Raw genomic sequence first — 13,424 nt, forward strand, 5'->3', positions numbered from 1 at the left:
CCATTGGTCCGCTCTCACTCAAGCCCCGCCCACCCTCCACACGCCCCTCCTCCTATTCGCTCTCGCCTGTTGGTCCCGCCCACCCGTGAGGTAACTCGCTTTCCTATTGGTTGATCCCGCCCCGCCCAGTGTCGTGCGCTGCTATTAGTTCGCTTAGCTGTCAATCACCACGCTGCCCTGCGGCCTTGCGGTTTCCCATTGGCTCCTCCCCCGTAGTGTCTCCGCCCCTTCTCTCCTATTGGTGGAGCGAGGCTCCGCCCAGTCCCGTGAGCTCCCGTCATGCCCCGCAAGCTGCCGTTCAGCGCCAAGCGGAAAAAGCAGCAGCTCCGGGATCGGCGGGAGCGGAAACGGGGCGGTGAGGGGAGGGCGGTGAGGGAGGGGAACCCTCGGGATGTGGGGAGAGAGATCCCCGGGAATGAGGGCGGGAAACCCTGGGAATGGGGATAGGGATGGAAGGGGCTGGGAGTCCCGGGAAGGAGGGCTGGTAGTCCCGGAATTGGGGGAGATAAACCCCCGGGAATGAGGGCTGGGAACCCTCGGGATATAGAGAGAGAAATCCCCGGGAATGGGAATAGGAACTCACCGGGATTTGGGGATAAGGATGGCAGAGAAGAATCCCTGAAAAAAGGGAGAAAAAGCCCTCCCGGGATGGAGACGGAGATCCCCGGGATGGTGACAGGGACCCTCAGGATGCCACCCGCAGGATGGTGACAGGGAAATCCCGGGATAGTGACAGGGAAATCCCGGGACAGAATCCTCTGGAAGTTTCCAGAACCCCCTAATTCCATCCCTCGCTGGCCGCAGATGCCCCGGCAGGACCTGCCCAGGGTCCCGGCAGCCGCAGCGGGAGCCGCGAGAGAGGCGGCGATGGTCCTCCTGGAGACCCCCCGGCTGAGCCTGCCGCGCCTCCCCGGCGCCACGACCCCGGCAGGTACCGAGGGGCAGCGGGAGATGTGGGGAGGGGTCGGGGTTTGGGGGGAATTAATCGGGAATTAGGGAAAACGCTTGGGTTTTGGCTGGAGTTTGAAATGGGGGAAAGCCCGGACTGGATTTATGCTGGAATTGGAAATGGAGGAAAGCCCGGACTGGATTTCCGCTGGAATTTAAAATGGGGAAAGCCTAAACTGGATTTGGGCTGGAATTGGAAGTGGAGGAAAGCCTGGACTGGATTTCAGCTGGAATTGGAAGTAGAGGAAAGCCCGGACTAGATTTCCGCTGGAATTTAAAATGGGGAAAGCCTGGACTGGCTTTCAGCTGGAATTGGAAGAAAGCACGGATTGGATTTGGGCTGGAATTGGAAGTGGAGGAAAGCCTGGACTGGATTTAGGCGGGAATTGGATTGGGGAAAAGCCTGGACTGGATTTTCATTGAAATCTGGAAGGGAATAAAAATCCAGAGTGGATTTTGTCTGGAATCCAAGATGAGGAACGAAAACCTGGACTGGAATCTGGATTGAGAAAAGCTGGACTCAATCAAACCTGGGATCTGAAATGAGAGAACCTGGACTGGATTTTATCTGGAATCTAAAATGAGGGAAAACCCGGCCTGGATTTTACCCTAAATCCAGACTGGAAGGAAAACCTGGTCTGGATTTCAGTTGGAATCGAGACCAAGGGCAAACCCAGCCTGGATTTCTGCTGGAATTCAGACCAAGGGAAAACCTGGTCTGGATTTCACCTATAATCCAGGCTGGAAGGAAAATCCAGCCTGGATTTCACCCAAAATTCTGACTGGAAGGAAAACCTGGCCTGGATTTCACCCAAAATCCAGCCTGGAAGGAAAACCCGCCCTGGATTCCAGCCACACCCAGGGGTCTCCAGGCCCTGCAGGGTGTCCAGCGGCAGGTTGGTGACCCCAGTGTCCCTCCAGGTTCCGGCTGCAGCTGGGAGGACCTCGGGCTGAGGCTCTGGAGAGGAGCAAGAGAAGAGCCCAGGAGGAGCTGCTGGAGCTTCTGCCGGACAGTGCCTTGGAGCTCGAGCCAGACAGTGTCTATGGGCCTGGTGAGGGGGGAGTGACCACTGGGAGGGGCAAAATGGCCACTGGGAGGGGTGGAGTGACCACTTGGAGGGGTTCATTGGCTACTGGGAGGGGTTAATTGACTACTGGGAGGAGTTAGTTGACCACTTGGAGGAATTAACTGACTGCTGGGAGCAGCTAATTGGCTATGGGGAGGAGCTAATTGACCACTGGGAGGAGTTAGTTGGCTACTGGGAGGAGTTAATTGATTGCAGAGAAGAGTTGATTAATTACTGAGAGGAGTTAATTGGCTTTTGGGAGGCGTAATTCATTAGTGGGAGGAGTTAATTGACTATTGAGCAGAGCTAATTGACCACAGGGTGGAATTAATTGTCCCAGGAAAGGATAAAGTTACCACTGGAAGGACTCAAGTGGCCCCTGAGAGGGACAAACCCCCCTGAGGGACCCCAAACCCCCCCGAGGGTGGCCCTGTGACCCCGAGTGACCCCTTGGATGTCCCCAGGGCTGGACTTTCCCCGCCGCCCCCCCTGGAGTTTCGGGATGAACCCCGAGGAGCTGCGGGTGAAGGAGGAAGCAGCGTTTGGGGACTTCCTGAGGGCTTTGGGACACCGAGGGGACAAGGGGGACACCAGTGGGGACACTAATGGGGACCTGGCGCCTTTCGAGCACAACCTGGAGGTGAGAGGGGATGGGGTGGTTGGGGGTGGTTTGGGGACGTTGGGGACATCAGGGGGATTGGGGGCATTGGGGACATTAATGGGGACATTGAGGATATTGAGGGTATTGGGGACATTGGGGACATTTGGGGGATATTGGAAATATTTTGGACATTGGGGACACTAAGGGTGTTGGGGACATTGGGGGCATTGGAGATATTGGAGACATTTGGGACATTTGGGGACATTAGGGACACCTTGGGGACTGTGAGGAGGTGGCACGAGGCTCACAGGCCACCCCAGGGGCTCTCAGGCACACAGAGGTGACCCTGCTGTCCCCAAATTGTCCCCAGACGTGGCGCCAGCTGTGGCGAGTGCTGGAGATGTCTGACGTCGTGCTGCTGATCGCCGACGCTCGGCACCCGGTAAGGGGGGCTGGGGGTCACCTGGGGGTCACTTGGGGGTCACCTGGGGGTCCTGAATCCCCCCAGGGCCACATTGACCTCTCCTCTGTCACCTGGGGGTCACTTGAGGGTCACCTGAGGGTCACCTGGGCGTCCTGAAATCCCCTCAGGGCCACATCGACCTCTCCTCTGTCACCTGAGGATCTCCTGGGGGTCCTGAACCCTCCTCGGTCATCTGGGAGTCCCTAGATGTCCAAAGCCACACTGGCCCCTTGTGTCACCCCAAGGGTGTCCAGGACCCTCCAGTGACCCCCTGTCCCCCTCAAACCTGTCCATATCAATGTCCCCAAGTGTCCAGGACCCCCCAGTGACCTCCCCCCAGGAGTGTCCAGGACCCCCCAGTGACCCCTCAAACCCCCCCAGACACATCCATATCGGTGTCCCCAAACCCTCAATGACCCCCTGACCCCCCCAAACCTGTCCATGTCAATGTCCCCAAACCCCCAGGACCCCCCAGTGACCCCTGAAACCCCCCAAACACATCCATATTGGTGTCCCCAAACCCTCAATGACCCTCCTCACCCCCCCAAACACATCCACATCGATGTCCCCAAACCCCCAGGTCCCCCCTGACCCCGCTGTCCCCCCAGGCCCTGTCGGTGCCCCCCGCCCTGGCCGCCCACGTGACGCAGGAATTGGGGAAGGGTCTCATCCTCATCCTCAACAAGGTGGACCTGACGCCCCCTGCGGTGGCAGTGGCCTGGAGTCACCTGCTGAGGGGACGTTTCAGTCCTGCTCGGGTTGTCCCTTTCAGCACGGCGCCGCCCCAAAGCGGGACCCCCGCCCCGGGTAATTTGGGGGGTTTTTGAGAGATTTGGGGTGGAATTGAGGGGGTTTGGGGTGGGATTGAGGGGGTTTGGGGTGACCTTGAAGGGACTTTGGGGTCCTGGTGGGCTTTTGGGGTGACATCTGGGGGGTTTGGGGTGGCAGTGGGGGATTTTTAGTCTTACATTGGGTGGTTTTTGGAGTTGACTTGTGGGGATTTTAGGATGACATTGGGAGATTTTTGGAATGACTTAGAGCTTTTGGGGTAACATTAGAGGGGCTTTTAGGGTGACATTGGAGGGTTTTTAGAGTGATATTGGGGGCATTTTTGGGGTCCTGACCCCCCCACATTGCCCCCCAGGGCTGCAGAAGAAGCAGAAGAAGATGGGGAGTCGCTGGGGTCGCGCTGTGGGACCTCGACTGTTGCTGGAGGCCTGTGAGGACATTGTGGGGGGCGCAGGTCAGTGGCGAGGGGTCTCTGGGGGTCACCTGAGGGTCACCTGGGGGTCTCAGAGGGGTTTGGGAGACCTGGGATCACCTAGGGTGGAATTGGGGTTGGGGTCACCCATCCAGGCTGTGCCTGGGGCAGACCCTGCTTAGCTTTGTAATGGTGGGGGTGACCCAAGGGGGGCTCTGGGGGTCTTGGGGGGGCAGATGAGTTGGGAGAGGTCCCTGGGGGTCACCTGGGGTCACCTGGAGGTCACCTGGGGGTCTCAGGGGGTCACCTGGGGGTCTCAGAGGGGTCTGGGAGACATGGGATCACCTAAGGGGGGGAATTGGGGTTGGGGTCACCCATCCAGGCTGTACCCGGGGCAGACCCTGCTTAGCTTTGTAATGGGAAGGGTGACCCAAGGGGGTCCCTGGGGTGTCCCTGAGTGTCCCCTCAGTGTCCCCTGGGTGCTCAGGGGGTCCCTGGGTGTCACAAAGCCATCCGAGTGTCCCCCTGGTGTCCCCTGGTCACTCTGGGCGTCCTTGGGATGCCCTGGGGTTGTCCTTAAATATTCCCCAGGTGTCCCCATGTCCTCTGAGTGCCACAGGGGTGTCCCTGAGCATCCCCCAGGTGTCCTATGGATGTCCCTGAGTGTCCCCCAGGTGTCCCCTGGGTGTTGTGGGACTCCCTGGTCACCCTGGGAGTCCCTGGGGTGTCCTGGGCTTGTCCCCAAGTGTCACCCCAGTGTCCCCATGTCCCCTGGGGTGCCCCAAAGCCACCCCTGAGTGTCCCAAGGGTGCCCCAAAGCCACCCCTGAGTGTCCCAAGGGTGTCCCAAAGCCACCTCTGAGTGTCCCTGGTGTCCCCAGTGGACCTGTCGAGCTGGCGGGCGCGGCTGGAGAGAGCAGAGCAGCGGCCGGAGGAGGATGAGGAGGAGGAGGAGGAAGGGGAGGAAGCCCCGGGAGGTGACAATGACAGTGACGAGGACAGGGATGGAGCAATGGCGCCTCGGCAGTGGGAGAGATATCGGCATGGCGTCCTCACCCTGGGATGTGTCGGTGAGGGGCGTGGCTGCGGGGGGGCGTGGTCAGGGTGGGTGGATTTATGTGGGTGTGATCAGAGTGGGTGGAGCTAAAGTGGGTGTGGTCATGGTGGAACTACAAGGGGTGTAGTCATTGTGGGTGGAGCTAAAATAGGTGTGGCCACTAACTGTATCCCAAGTGGGTGTGGCTCACTCTAGGTGTATCCCAGCTGGGCGTGGCTCACCCTGGGTGTGGCTCAGTGTGGGTGTGGTTTAGAGGGGTGTGGCTGGCTCTGGGTGTGTCCCAGGTGGGCGTGGCTCAATGTGGGTGTGGCTTTAGGTGGGCGTGGCTCAATGTGGGTGTGGTTTTAGGTGGGCGTGGCTCAGTGTGGGTGTGGTTTAGAGGGGCGTGGCTCACTCTAGGTGTATCCCAGCTGGGCGTGGCTCAGTGTGGGTGTGGTCTAGACGGGCGTGGCTCACTCTGGGTGTGTTCCAGCTGGGCGTGGCTCACCCTGGCCCCGCCCTGCCCCGCCCAGGTCTGCCCAACGCCGGCAAATCCTCGGTGCTGAACGCGCTGCTGGGGCGTAGCGCGGTGGGCGTGTCCCGAGCTCCCGGCCGCACTCGCTACTTCCAGACTCACTTCCTGACGCCCACCGTGAGGCTCTGCGACTGCCCAGGCCTGGTGTTCCCTTCCCGGGCGCCGCCCGAGCTGCAGGTGAGCTCACCTGGACAGGTGGGACCTAAAGCCGTCCAGGTGTGATCTAAATCCATCCAGGTGTGACCATAACTTACCCAGATACAACCAAAATCCAGCCAGGTGTGATCCCAAACCATCCAGGTGTTACCCTGAACCATCCAGGTGTGACCTTGATCTGCCAGGTGTGACCCTAATCCATCCAGGTGTGATCTAAATCCAGCCAGGTGTGACCATAAGCTATCCAGACATGACCTAAATCCATCCAGGTGGGACCTAAATCCAGCCAGGTGTGACCATAAGCTATCTAGATAGGACCTAAATCCAGCCAGGTGTGACCATAAGCTATCTAGATAGGACCTAAATCCAGCCAGGTGTGACCCAAACCCATCCAGGTGTAACCCTGACCAATCCAGATGTGACCTATGTGTATCAAATCCCTTTTTTTCCCCATTTTCCCCCATTTTTTCCTCATTTCCCCCATTTTTCCCCATTTTCACCCATTTTTACCCATTACCAGGTTTTGGCAGGACTGTACTAAATCTATTTTTCCCATTTTCCCCCATTTTTTCCCCATTTTCCCCATTCCCAGGTCCTGGCAGGGCTGTACCCAATCCCATTTTTTTCCCATTTTTCCCCATTCCCAGGTCCTGGCAGAGGCATACCAAATCCCATTTTTTTCCCCATTTTCCCCCGTTTTTTCCCCCAGGTCCTGGCAGCTGTGTGCCCAGTTTTATCTCTCTCCCAGGTGCTGGCAGGGCTGTACCAAATCCCATTTTTTTTCTCCATTTCCCCCCATTTTCCCCCATTTTTCCCCATTCCCTGGTCCTGGCAGGTGTGTAATCAGTCCCATTCCCAGGTCCTGGCAGGGGTGTACCCAGTTTTATCTCTCTCCCAGGTCCTGGTAGGGGTGTACCAAATCCCATTTTTTTTTTCTATTTTCCCAGGTCCTGGCAGGGCTGTATCAAATCCCATTTTTTTTCCATTTCCCCCCATTTTTCCCCATTCCCAGGTCCTGGCAGGTGTGTAGCCAGTTTTATCTCTCTCTCAGGTCCTGGCAGGGCTGTATCAAATCCCATTTTTTTCCCCATTTTCCCCCATTTTTTTTCCCATCTCCCCCCATTTTTCCCCATTCCCAGGTCCTGGCAGGTGTGTAATCAGTCCCATTCCCAGGTCCTGGCAGGGCTGTACCCAGTTTTCTCTCTCTCCCAGGTCCTGGCAGGTGTGTACCCAGTTTTCTCTCTCTCCCAGGTCCTGGCAGGTGTGTATCCCATCGCCCAGCTGCAGGATCCTTACTCAGCCGTGGGATTTCTTGGCTCTCGCCTGGATTTGCCAACCTTGCTGCAGCTCAGACCTCCCAGCGGCCCTGGCTGGACTGCCTGGGAGCTCTGTGAAGGTGGGAACTCGGGAATTTTGGGGGAATTTTTGGAGAATTTGGGAATTTTGGGGGAATTTGGAAATTTGGGAGAATTTGAGAACTGGGGGGAATTGAGGAATTCGGAGGGAATTTGGGAATTTTAGGGTAATTCGGGAATTCAGGGAGATCTGAGAAGTTCGGGGGAATTTGGGGAATTCAGGGAGAATTTAAGAAATCAGGGGGAATTGGGGAATTTGAGGAAGTTCAGGGGAAAGTCAGGAATTTGGGAATTTGGGGATTCATGGGGGAATTGCGGGGGAAATTGGGAATTCAGGAATTCAGGGAAATCCGGGAATTCAGGGGAATTTGGGAATTCAGGGGGAAATTTGGGAATCCAGGGAAAATTCAGGAATTTCAGAATTCAGGGGGAATTTGGGAGGAAATTAGAACGCAAGGGGAAAACCAAGAAATCAGAAATTTGGGAAATCTGGGAATTTCACAGCAAATAGAGACATTTCCTCGAAACCACCCCAAAATTCCATGTTTTTTTGGGATTTCCACAGCCTGGGCGGAGAAAAGAGGTTACAAGACGGCGCGAGCAGCTCGGAATGATGTGGCCAGAGCTGCCAATGGCATCCTCAGGATGGCAGCTGAGGGGAGGCTGAGGCTCTGCATGACACCCCCGGGGTTCTCCCGGGAAAAAGGTACCCAAAATCCCCCAAAAAAACCCCAAAAAAATCACAAAAATTCTCTGCATGATCCCGAGAATTTCCAGAGCAAATGGGTACCAAAAAACCCCCAAAATATCATGTAAAAATAATTTTAAAACCATTAAAAGCATCTGCATGACACACTCAGGCTTTTCCTAGCAAAAAGATATCCTGAAAACCCAAAAAAAATCATAAAATCTCTTTGCATGACACCATCAAAATTTTCACAGCAGGAAGGTATCCAAAATCAGCAAAAGAAAACCCAAAAAAATTAAAATAACCCCAAAAAGCCCTAAAATCAACGTTTATGGGGGGTTTGGAGTTCATCTTTGGGGTCTGGGTTCATCCTGGGGGTGTTTTTTGGGGTCAGTAGACTTTTTTTTAGGCTCAGTAGAAGTTTTTTGGGATCAGGGGGTGTTTTTTGGGATCCTGGGGTGGTTTTTTTTGGGATCAGTGGAGATTTTTTTGGGGATCAGTGGAAGTTTTTTGGGGCCAATGGTTGTTTTTTGGGTTCAAATCCCACCCAGGCTCTCCCAGCCCCACCCCTTTTCCCTGACCATGCCCCTTTTCACTAACCCCGCCCCTTTCCCCTCCCCCAGAGCAGTGGGAGGAGCATCCGGACACCTCAGCCATGGCGGCCATGACGGGGGGAGGGGCAGCACCCCGAAATCCCCCTGGAGAAGCTTCCAGTTCCGAGGAGGAGGAGGAAGAGGAGGAGCCAAGCGAGGCCACGCCCCCTCCCAGCCCCGCCCACAACCCCTTCGCACTGCTGGGGGAGGATGAATGCTAAGCCACGCCCACTCGGGTGCAAACAGCCAATCAGAGCGCGAGGATTGTCGCACGACCATATATGGAATAAAGGGAGGTTTATTTCTGCAGAGCTGATTGGTTGATGGTGGCGCGGTGGGGACCAATCACGGGGCAGGGGTGGGGCCTGGGGGGTGATGTCATTGATGAAGTCACACTCTTGTGGCCACACCCACATTGCCTTATATGGAATTAGCTTGATCCTCCATAGCCACACCCACATTGCCTTATATGGAATTAGCTTGTCCCTCCATAGCCACACCCACATTCCCTTATATGGCTTTAGCCCCACCCACATTGGGAATTAGCTCCACCTTATTTTAGCCACACCCACATTGCCTTATTTGGATTTAGCCCCGCCCACAATTAGGTTTAACTCTACATCCTTTGGCCACACCCACATCCCCATATTTGGCTTTAGCTCCACCCATATTTGCATTTAGCTCCACCCCTTCGTTTGGCCACACCCACAATTCCTTATATGGACTTGGCCCCGCCCATGTTTTGGTGCAATGCCTTTTCCTCTGGCCACACCCACATTCCCTTATATGGAATTAGCCCCACCCATAGTTGCACTCAGCCCCGCCCCTTTATTGGCCACACCCACATCACCTTATATGGATTTACACACAACCATAACATTGCCATAGATGGGCTTGGCCACGCCCATTCTTTAGCCACTCCCACATGCCCTTATATGGACATATGTAGCTTTTAAAAGCCACTCCCACATTCCCTTTGGCTCCACCCCTTCCCTTTAAGCCCCGCCCCTCACTGACCGCTGGGCGTGGCCTGGTCGGGTGGGTGTGGCTCAGGTGGGCGTGGCTCAGGTGGGCACAGGTAGCGCCGGGCGTGGCCACAGCTCAGACAGCGCAGGACTAGGCGGGGCTGACCACGCCCTAGGGTGGGGCAGGGGGCGTGGTCAGCTCTGGACACACCCAAAATATCCCAAAAATCCCCAAAAAGTGACCCCTGAGGCCACCAAGACCTTTCCCAAATCTTCCCCAAAACCCTCCAAAATCCTCGTTAAAAATTTTCTTTAAACTTATTCTAATTCCCCCCAAAAAACTCCCAAAATCCTCCCCAAAAATTCTTTCTACATCCCTCTCAAATGCCCCCAAAATCTTCCCCAAAAATTCCCCTAAAACTGCCTGCAAATCCCCCCCAAAATATTTCCCAAATCCCTTCAAAAGTCTCCCCAAAATCCCCCCAAAAATCCCCCTGGAATGCTCCCAAAACCATCCAAAAACCCTACAAAAATCCCACACAAACCTGTTCCAAAATAGCCCCAAAATCCTCCCCAAAATTCCCACAGAACTCTCCCCAAAATCCCTCCCAAATCCCTTCAAAAGTCTCCCCTAAATCCCCCAAAAAGCTCCACAAAAATGCCCTAAAATCCCCCACAAAACCCCAAAAAAATACCCCCAAAACAGCCCCAAAATCCCCTAAAAACTTCCCAAAATCCCTCCCAAATCCCTTCAGAAGTTGTCCCTAAATCCTCCCAAAACCTTCCCAAAATCTTGCCAAAAACCCTCCCAAAAATCCCCCCAAAAATTTCCCCAAAAATGCCCTAAAATCCCCCTCAAAATAGCCCCAAAACTCTCCCCAAAATCTCTCCCAAATCTCCTCAAAAGGCTCCCCAAAATCCCCCTAAAACTTCCCCAAAAATGCCCTAAAATCCCCCACAAAACCTCCAAAAATTGCCCCAAAACGGCCCCAAAACAGCCCTAAATCCCCCAAAATCCCAAATTCCCCCGAATTTCCCCCAAATCACCTCTGATCCTCACCCCACTGCCCTCCCCGGGCGCCAGCAGGGAGCAGCAGCGGCGGCAGAGACGGCGTTTGACCGAGGGAGCCCTGGGGAGGGGAAAAAACCCCAAAAATCACCCCAAAATATCCCAAAATTGGCACAAATCACCCCAAAATACCCCAAAACCAGCACAAATCACCCCAAAATACCCCAAAATCAGCACAAATCACCCCAAAATTGGCACGTATTACCCCAAAATCACCATAAAATGTCAAAAAACCCCCACAAAATTCCCTAAAAATCGCCCCAAAATGCCCCAGAATTACCCAAAATCCCCACAGATCACCCCAAAATCACCAGAAATCACCCCAACATACCCCCAAATTACCCAAAATCACCACAAAATCACCCCAAAATCACCATAAAATGTCAAAAAAACACCACGAAGCCCCTAAAAATCACCCCAAAATCCCCCAGATCCCAAAATCCCCACCAAATCCCCTGCAAAGCCCCCAAAAATCCCCCAAAACCCCATCAAATCCCCCCAAATCTCCCCCAGACATCCCAAACTTCGTCCCAAACCCCCAAAATTCCCCCAAATTTCCTCCCAAACCCCCCAAAATCTCCCCCAGACCTCCCAAATTTCCCTCTCAACGCCCCGAAAAACCGCGAAAAAACCCCAAAACCCCCTCAGATCTCCCCAAAATCTCCCCAGACATCCCAAACTTCCTCCCAAACCCCCCAAAATCCCCAAAATCCCCCAAAATTCCCCCAAACCCGCACATGCGCAGCACGAGGCGCCGCGCCGCCGCCCGCTGGGTGCTGCAGTAGAAGCGAGCCAGGCCTGGGCTGAGCGGCAGAGCCCAGTGAGCTGCCTGGGGGCAAAAAACGGGGGGTCAGGGGGTGCAGACCCCTCCCCAAATTCCCTAAACCCCCAAAATTCCAACCCCGAGACCCCCAAAGTTACCCTGAGACCCCCCGGGTTAGGGAAACCCAACCTTGAGGTCATCTGGACACCCCAAAAGTCCACCTGGACACCCCCAGGACACCCTAAAGCCTCTCCAAAGGTCACCCAGGGGTGCAGACCCCTCCCCAAATTCCCTAAACCCCCAAAATTCCAACCCCGAGACCCCCAGAGTTACCCTGAGACCCCCAAAGTTAGCCTGAGACCCCCCGGGTTAGGGAAAGCCAACCTTGAGGTCATCTGGACACCCCAAAAGTCCACCTGGACACCCTCAGGACACCCCTAAGGGTCACCCAGGGGTGCAGACCCCTCCCCAAATTCCCTAAACCCCCAAATTCCAACCCCGAGACCCCCAAAGTTAGCCTGAAACCACCAAAGTTACCCTGAGACCCACCCGGGTTGGGGAAACCCAACCTTGAGGACACCTGGACACCCCAAAACTCCACCTGGACACCCTCAGGACATCCCTAAGGGTCACCCAGGGGTGCAAACCCCTCCCCAAATTCCCAAAATCCCCAAAATTCCAACCCCGAGACCCCCAAAGTTACCCTGAGACCCCCCGGGTTAGGGAAACCCAACCTTGAGGTCATCTGGACACCCCAAAAGTCCACCTGGACACCCCCAGGACACCCTAAAGCCTCTCCAAAGGTCACCCAGGGGTGCAGACCCCTCCCCAAATTCCCTAAACCCCCAAAATTCCAACCCCGAGACCCCCAGAGTTACCCTGAGACCCCCAAAGTTAGCCTGAGACCCACCCGGGTTAGGGAAAGCCAACCTTGAGGTCATCTGGACACCCCAAAAGTCCTCCTGGACACCCCAAAATCACCTCCAGGACACCCCTAAGGGTCACCCGGGGCTGCAGACCCCTCCCCAAATTCCCTAAATCCCCACGGAGACCCCCGAGGGTCCCGAAATTGATGGAAAACTCCCCAAAACTCACCCCGAAACCCCTCTGGGGATCCCCCGAACACCCCCAAGACTCCCTAAACCCACCCCAAGACCCCCCAGACCCTTCAGGACCCCCAAACTTCCCCCCATAAACCCCCAAAACCCCCTCAGGACCACCCGGACTGTCCCCATAATCCCCTCAGAACCCACCCAGACCCCCCAAAACCCTCCAAAAACCCCGAAAAACCTCCCGATTCTCCCCCAAATCCCCTCAGGACCACTCAAACTCTCCCCCAAGACCCCCAAAGCCCCAAAATCGCCCCAATTCTGCTCCCCTCACCTGGAACAAGAAGTTCAGTCTCTGCAGCGCCTCTCGGTCCCTCACGGGCGCCGCCATCTTGCCCCGCGGGGAGGGGGGGACTTCCGTGCGGCGTTGCGTCACTTCCGGCGGCGGTTTCGGCGCGAAAGGCCGTGAGGGGAAGGGGGAGGGAGCCATTTTGGGGTCGAGTTTGGGGAGAATTTGGGGACAATTTTGGGACTGCTTTTATGGATTCCCGCCTTTTAGGGACGCTTTTGGAGGCCCTTTTTGGGGATCCTTTTGGGAAGTCCTCATAGGGACCCCGCAATGGCCTCCTGTCCATCTCTGTCCCCTCATGTCCATCCCTGTCCCCTCATGTCCATCCCTGTCCCCTCATGTCCCTCCCTGTCCCCTCCTGTCCCTCCCTGTCCCCTCATGTCTATCTCTGTCCCCTCATGTCCATCCCTGTCCCTCCCTGTCCCCTCATGTCCATCTCTGTCCCTCCCTGTCCCCTTGTCCCCTCATGTCCATCCCTGTCCCTCCCCACACGACATTCCCAAGTTCCTCCTTGTCCCCGCGTGTTTCCCACGCCACTCCCTGTCGCCGTGCCCGTGTTTTTCTTGTCCCTCTGTGTCCCCTCCCCT

General features: G+C 55.7%; 2 protein-coding genes across 2 annotated transcripts; one reads left to right on the plus strand and one right to left on the minus strand.

Moving 5' to 3' along the window:
* The first annotated feature begins 240 nt into the window (after positions 1–240).
* On the plus strand, positions 241–8,951 carry GNL1 (G protein nucleolar 1). The gene is made up of 12 exons (XM_085047229.1): positions 241–355; positions 805–931; positions 1,870–2,000; positions 2,480–2,655; positions 2,987–3,058; positions 3,688–3,886; positions 4,224–4,322; positions 5,161–5,349; positions 5,849–6,027; positions 7,258–7,402; positions 7,927–8,067; positions 8,673–8,951. Exons 1-12 carry the CDS (start codon positions 280–282, stop codon positions 8,861–8,863), a joined length of 1,725 nt encoding a protein of 574 aa, XP_084903355.1. The 5' UTR covers positions 241–279; the 3' UTR covers positions 8,864–8,951.
* Positions 8,923–13,150, minus strand: RPP21 (ribonuclease P subunit p21). The gene is made up of 5 exons (XM_085047316.1): positions 12,823–13,150; positions 11,414–11,505; positions 10,655–10,737; positions 9,660–9,779; positions 8,923–9,007 (listed from the first exon to the last, which is right to left on the minus strand). The coding sequence occupies exons 1-5, from the start codon at positions 12,976–12,978 to the stop codon at positions 8,988–8,990; spliced, it is 471 nt and encodes a 156-aa protein (XP_084903442.1). The 5' UTR covers positions 12,979–13,150; the 3' UTR covers positions 8,923–8,987.
* Between the last annotated feature and the right edge of the window lie 274 nt (positions 13,151–13,424).

This window comes from Lichenostomus cassidix, unplaced genomic scaffold, assembly GCF_008360975.1.
Source record: "Lichenostomus cassidix isolate B80296 unplaced genomic scaffold, HeHo_3.0 HiC_scaffold_33, whole genome shotgun sequence".
In the NCBI taxonomy this organism is placed as follows: domain Eukaryota; kingdom Metazoa; phylum Chordata; class Aves; order Passeriformes; family Meliphagidae; genus Lichenostomus; species Lichenostomus cassidix.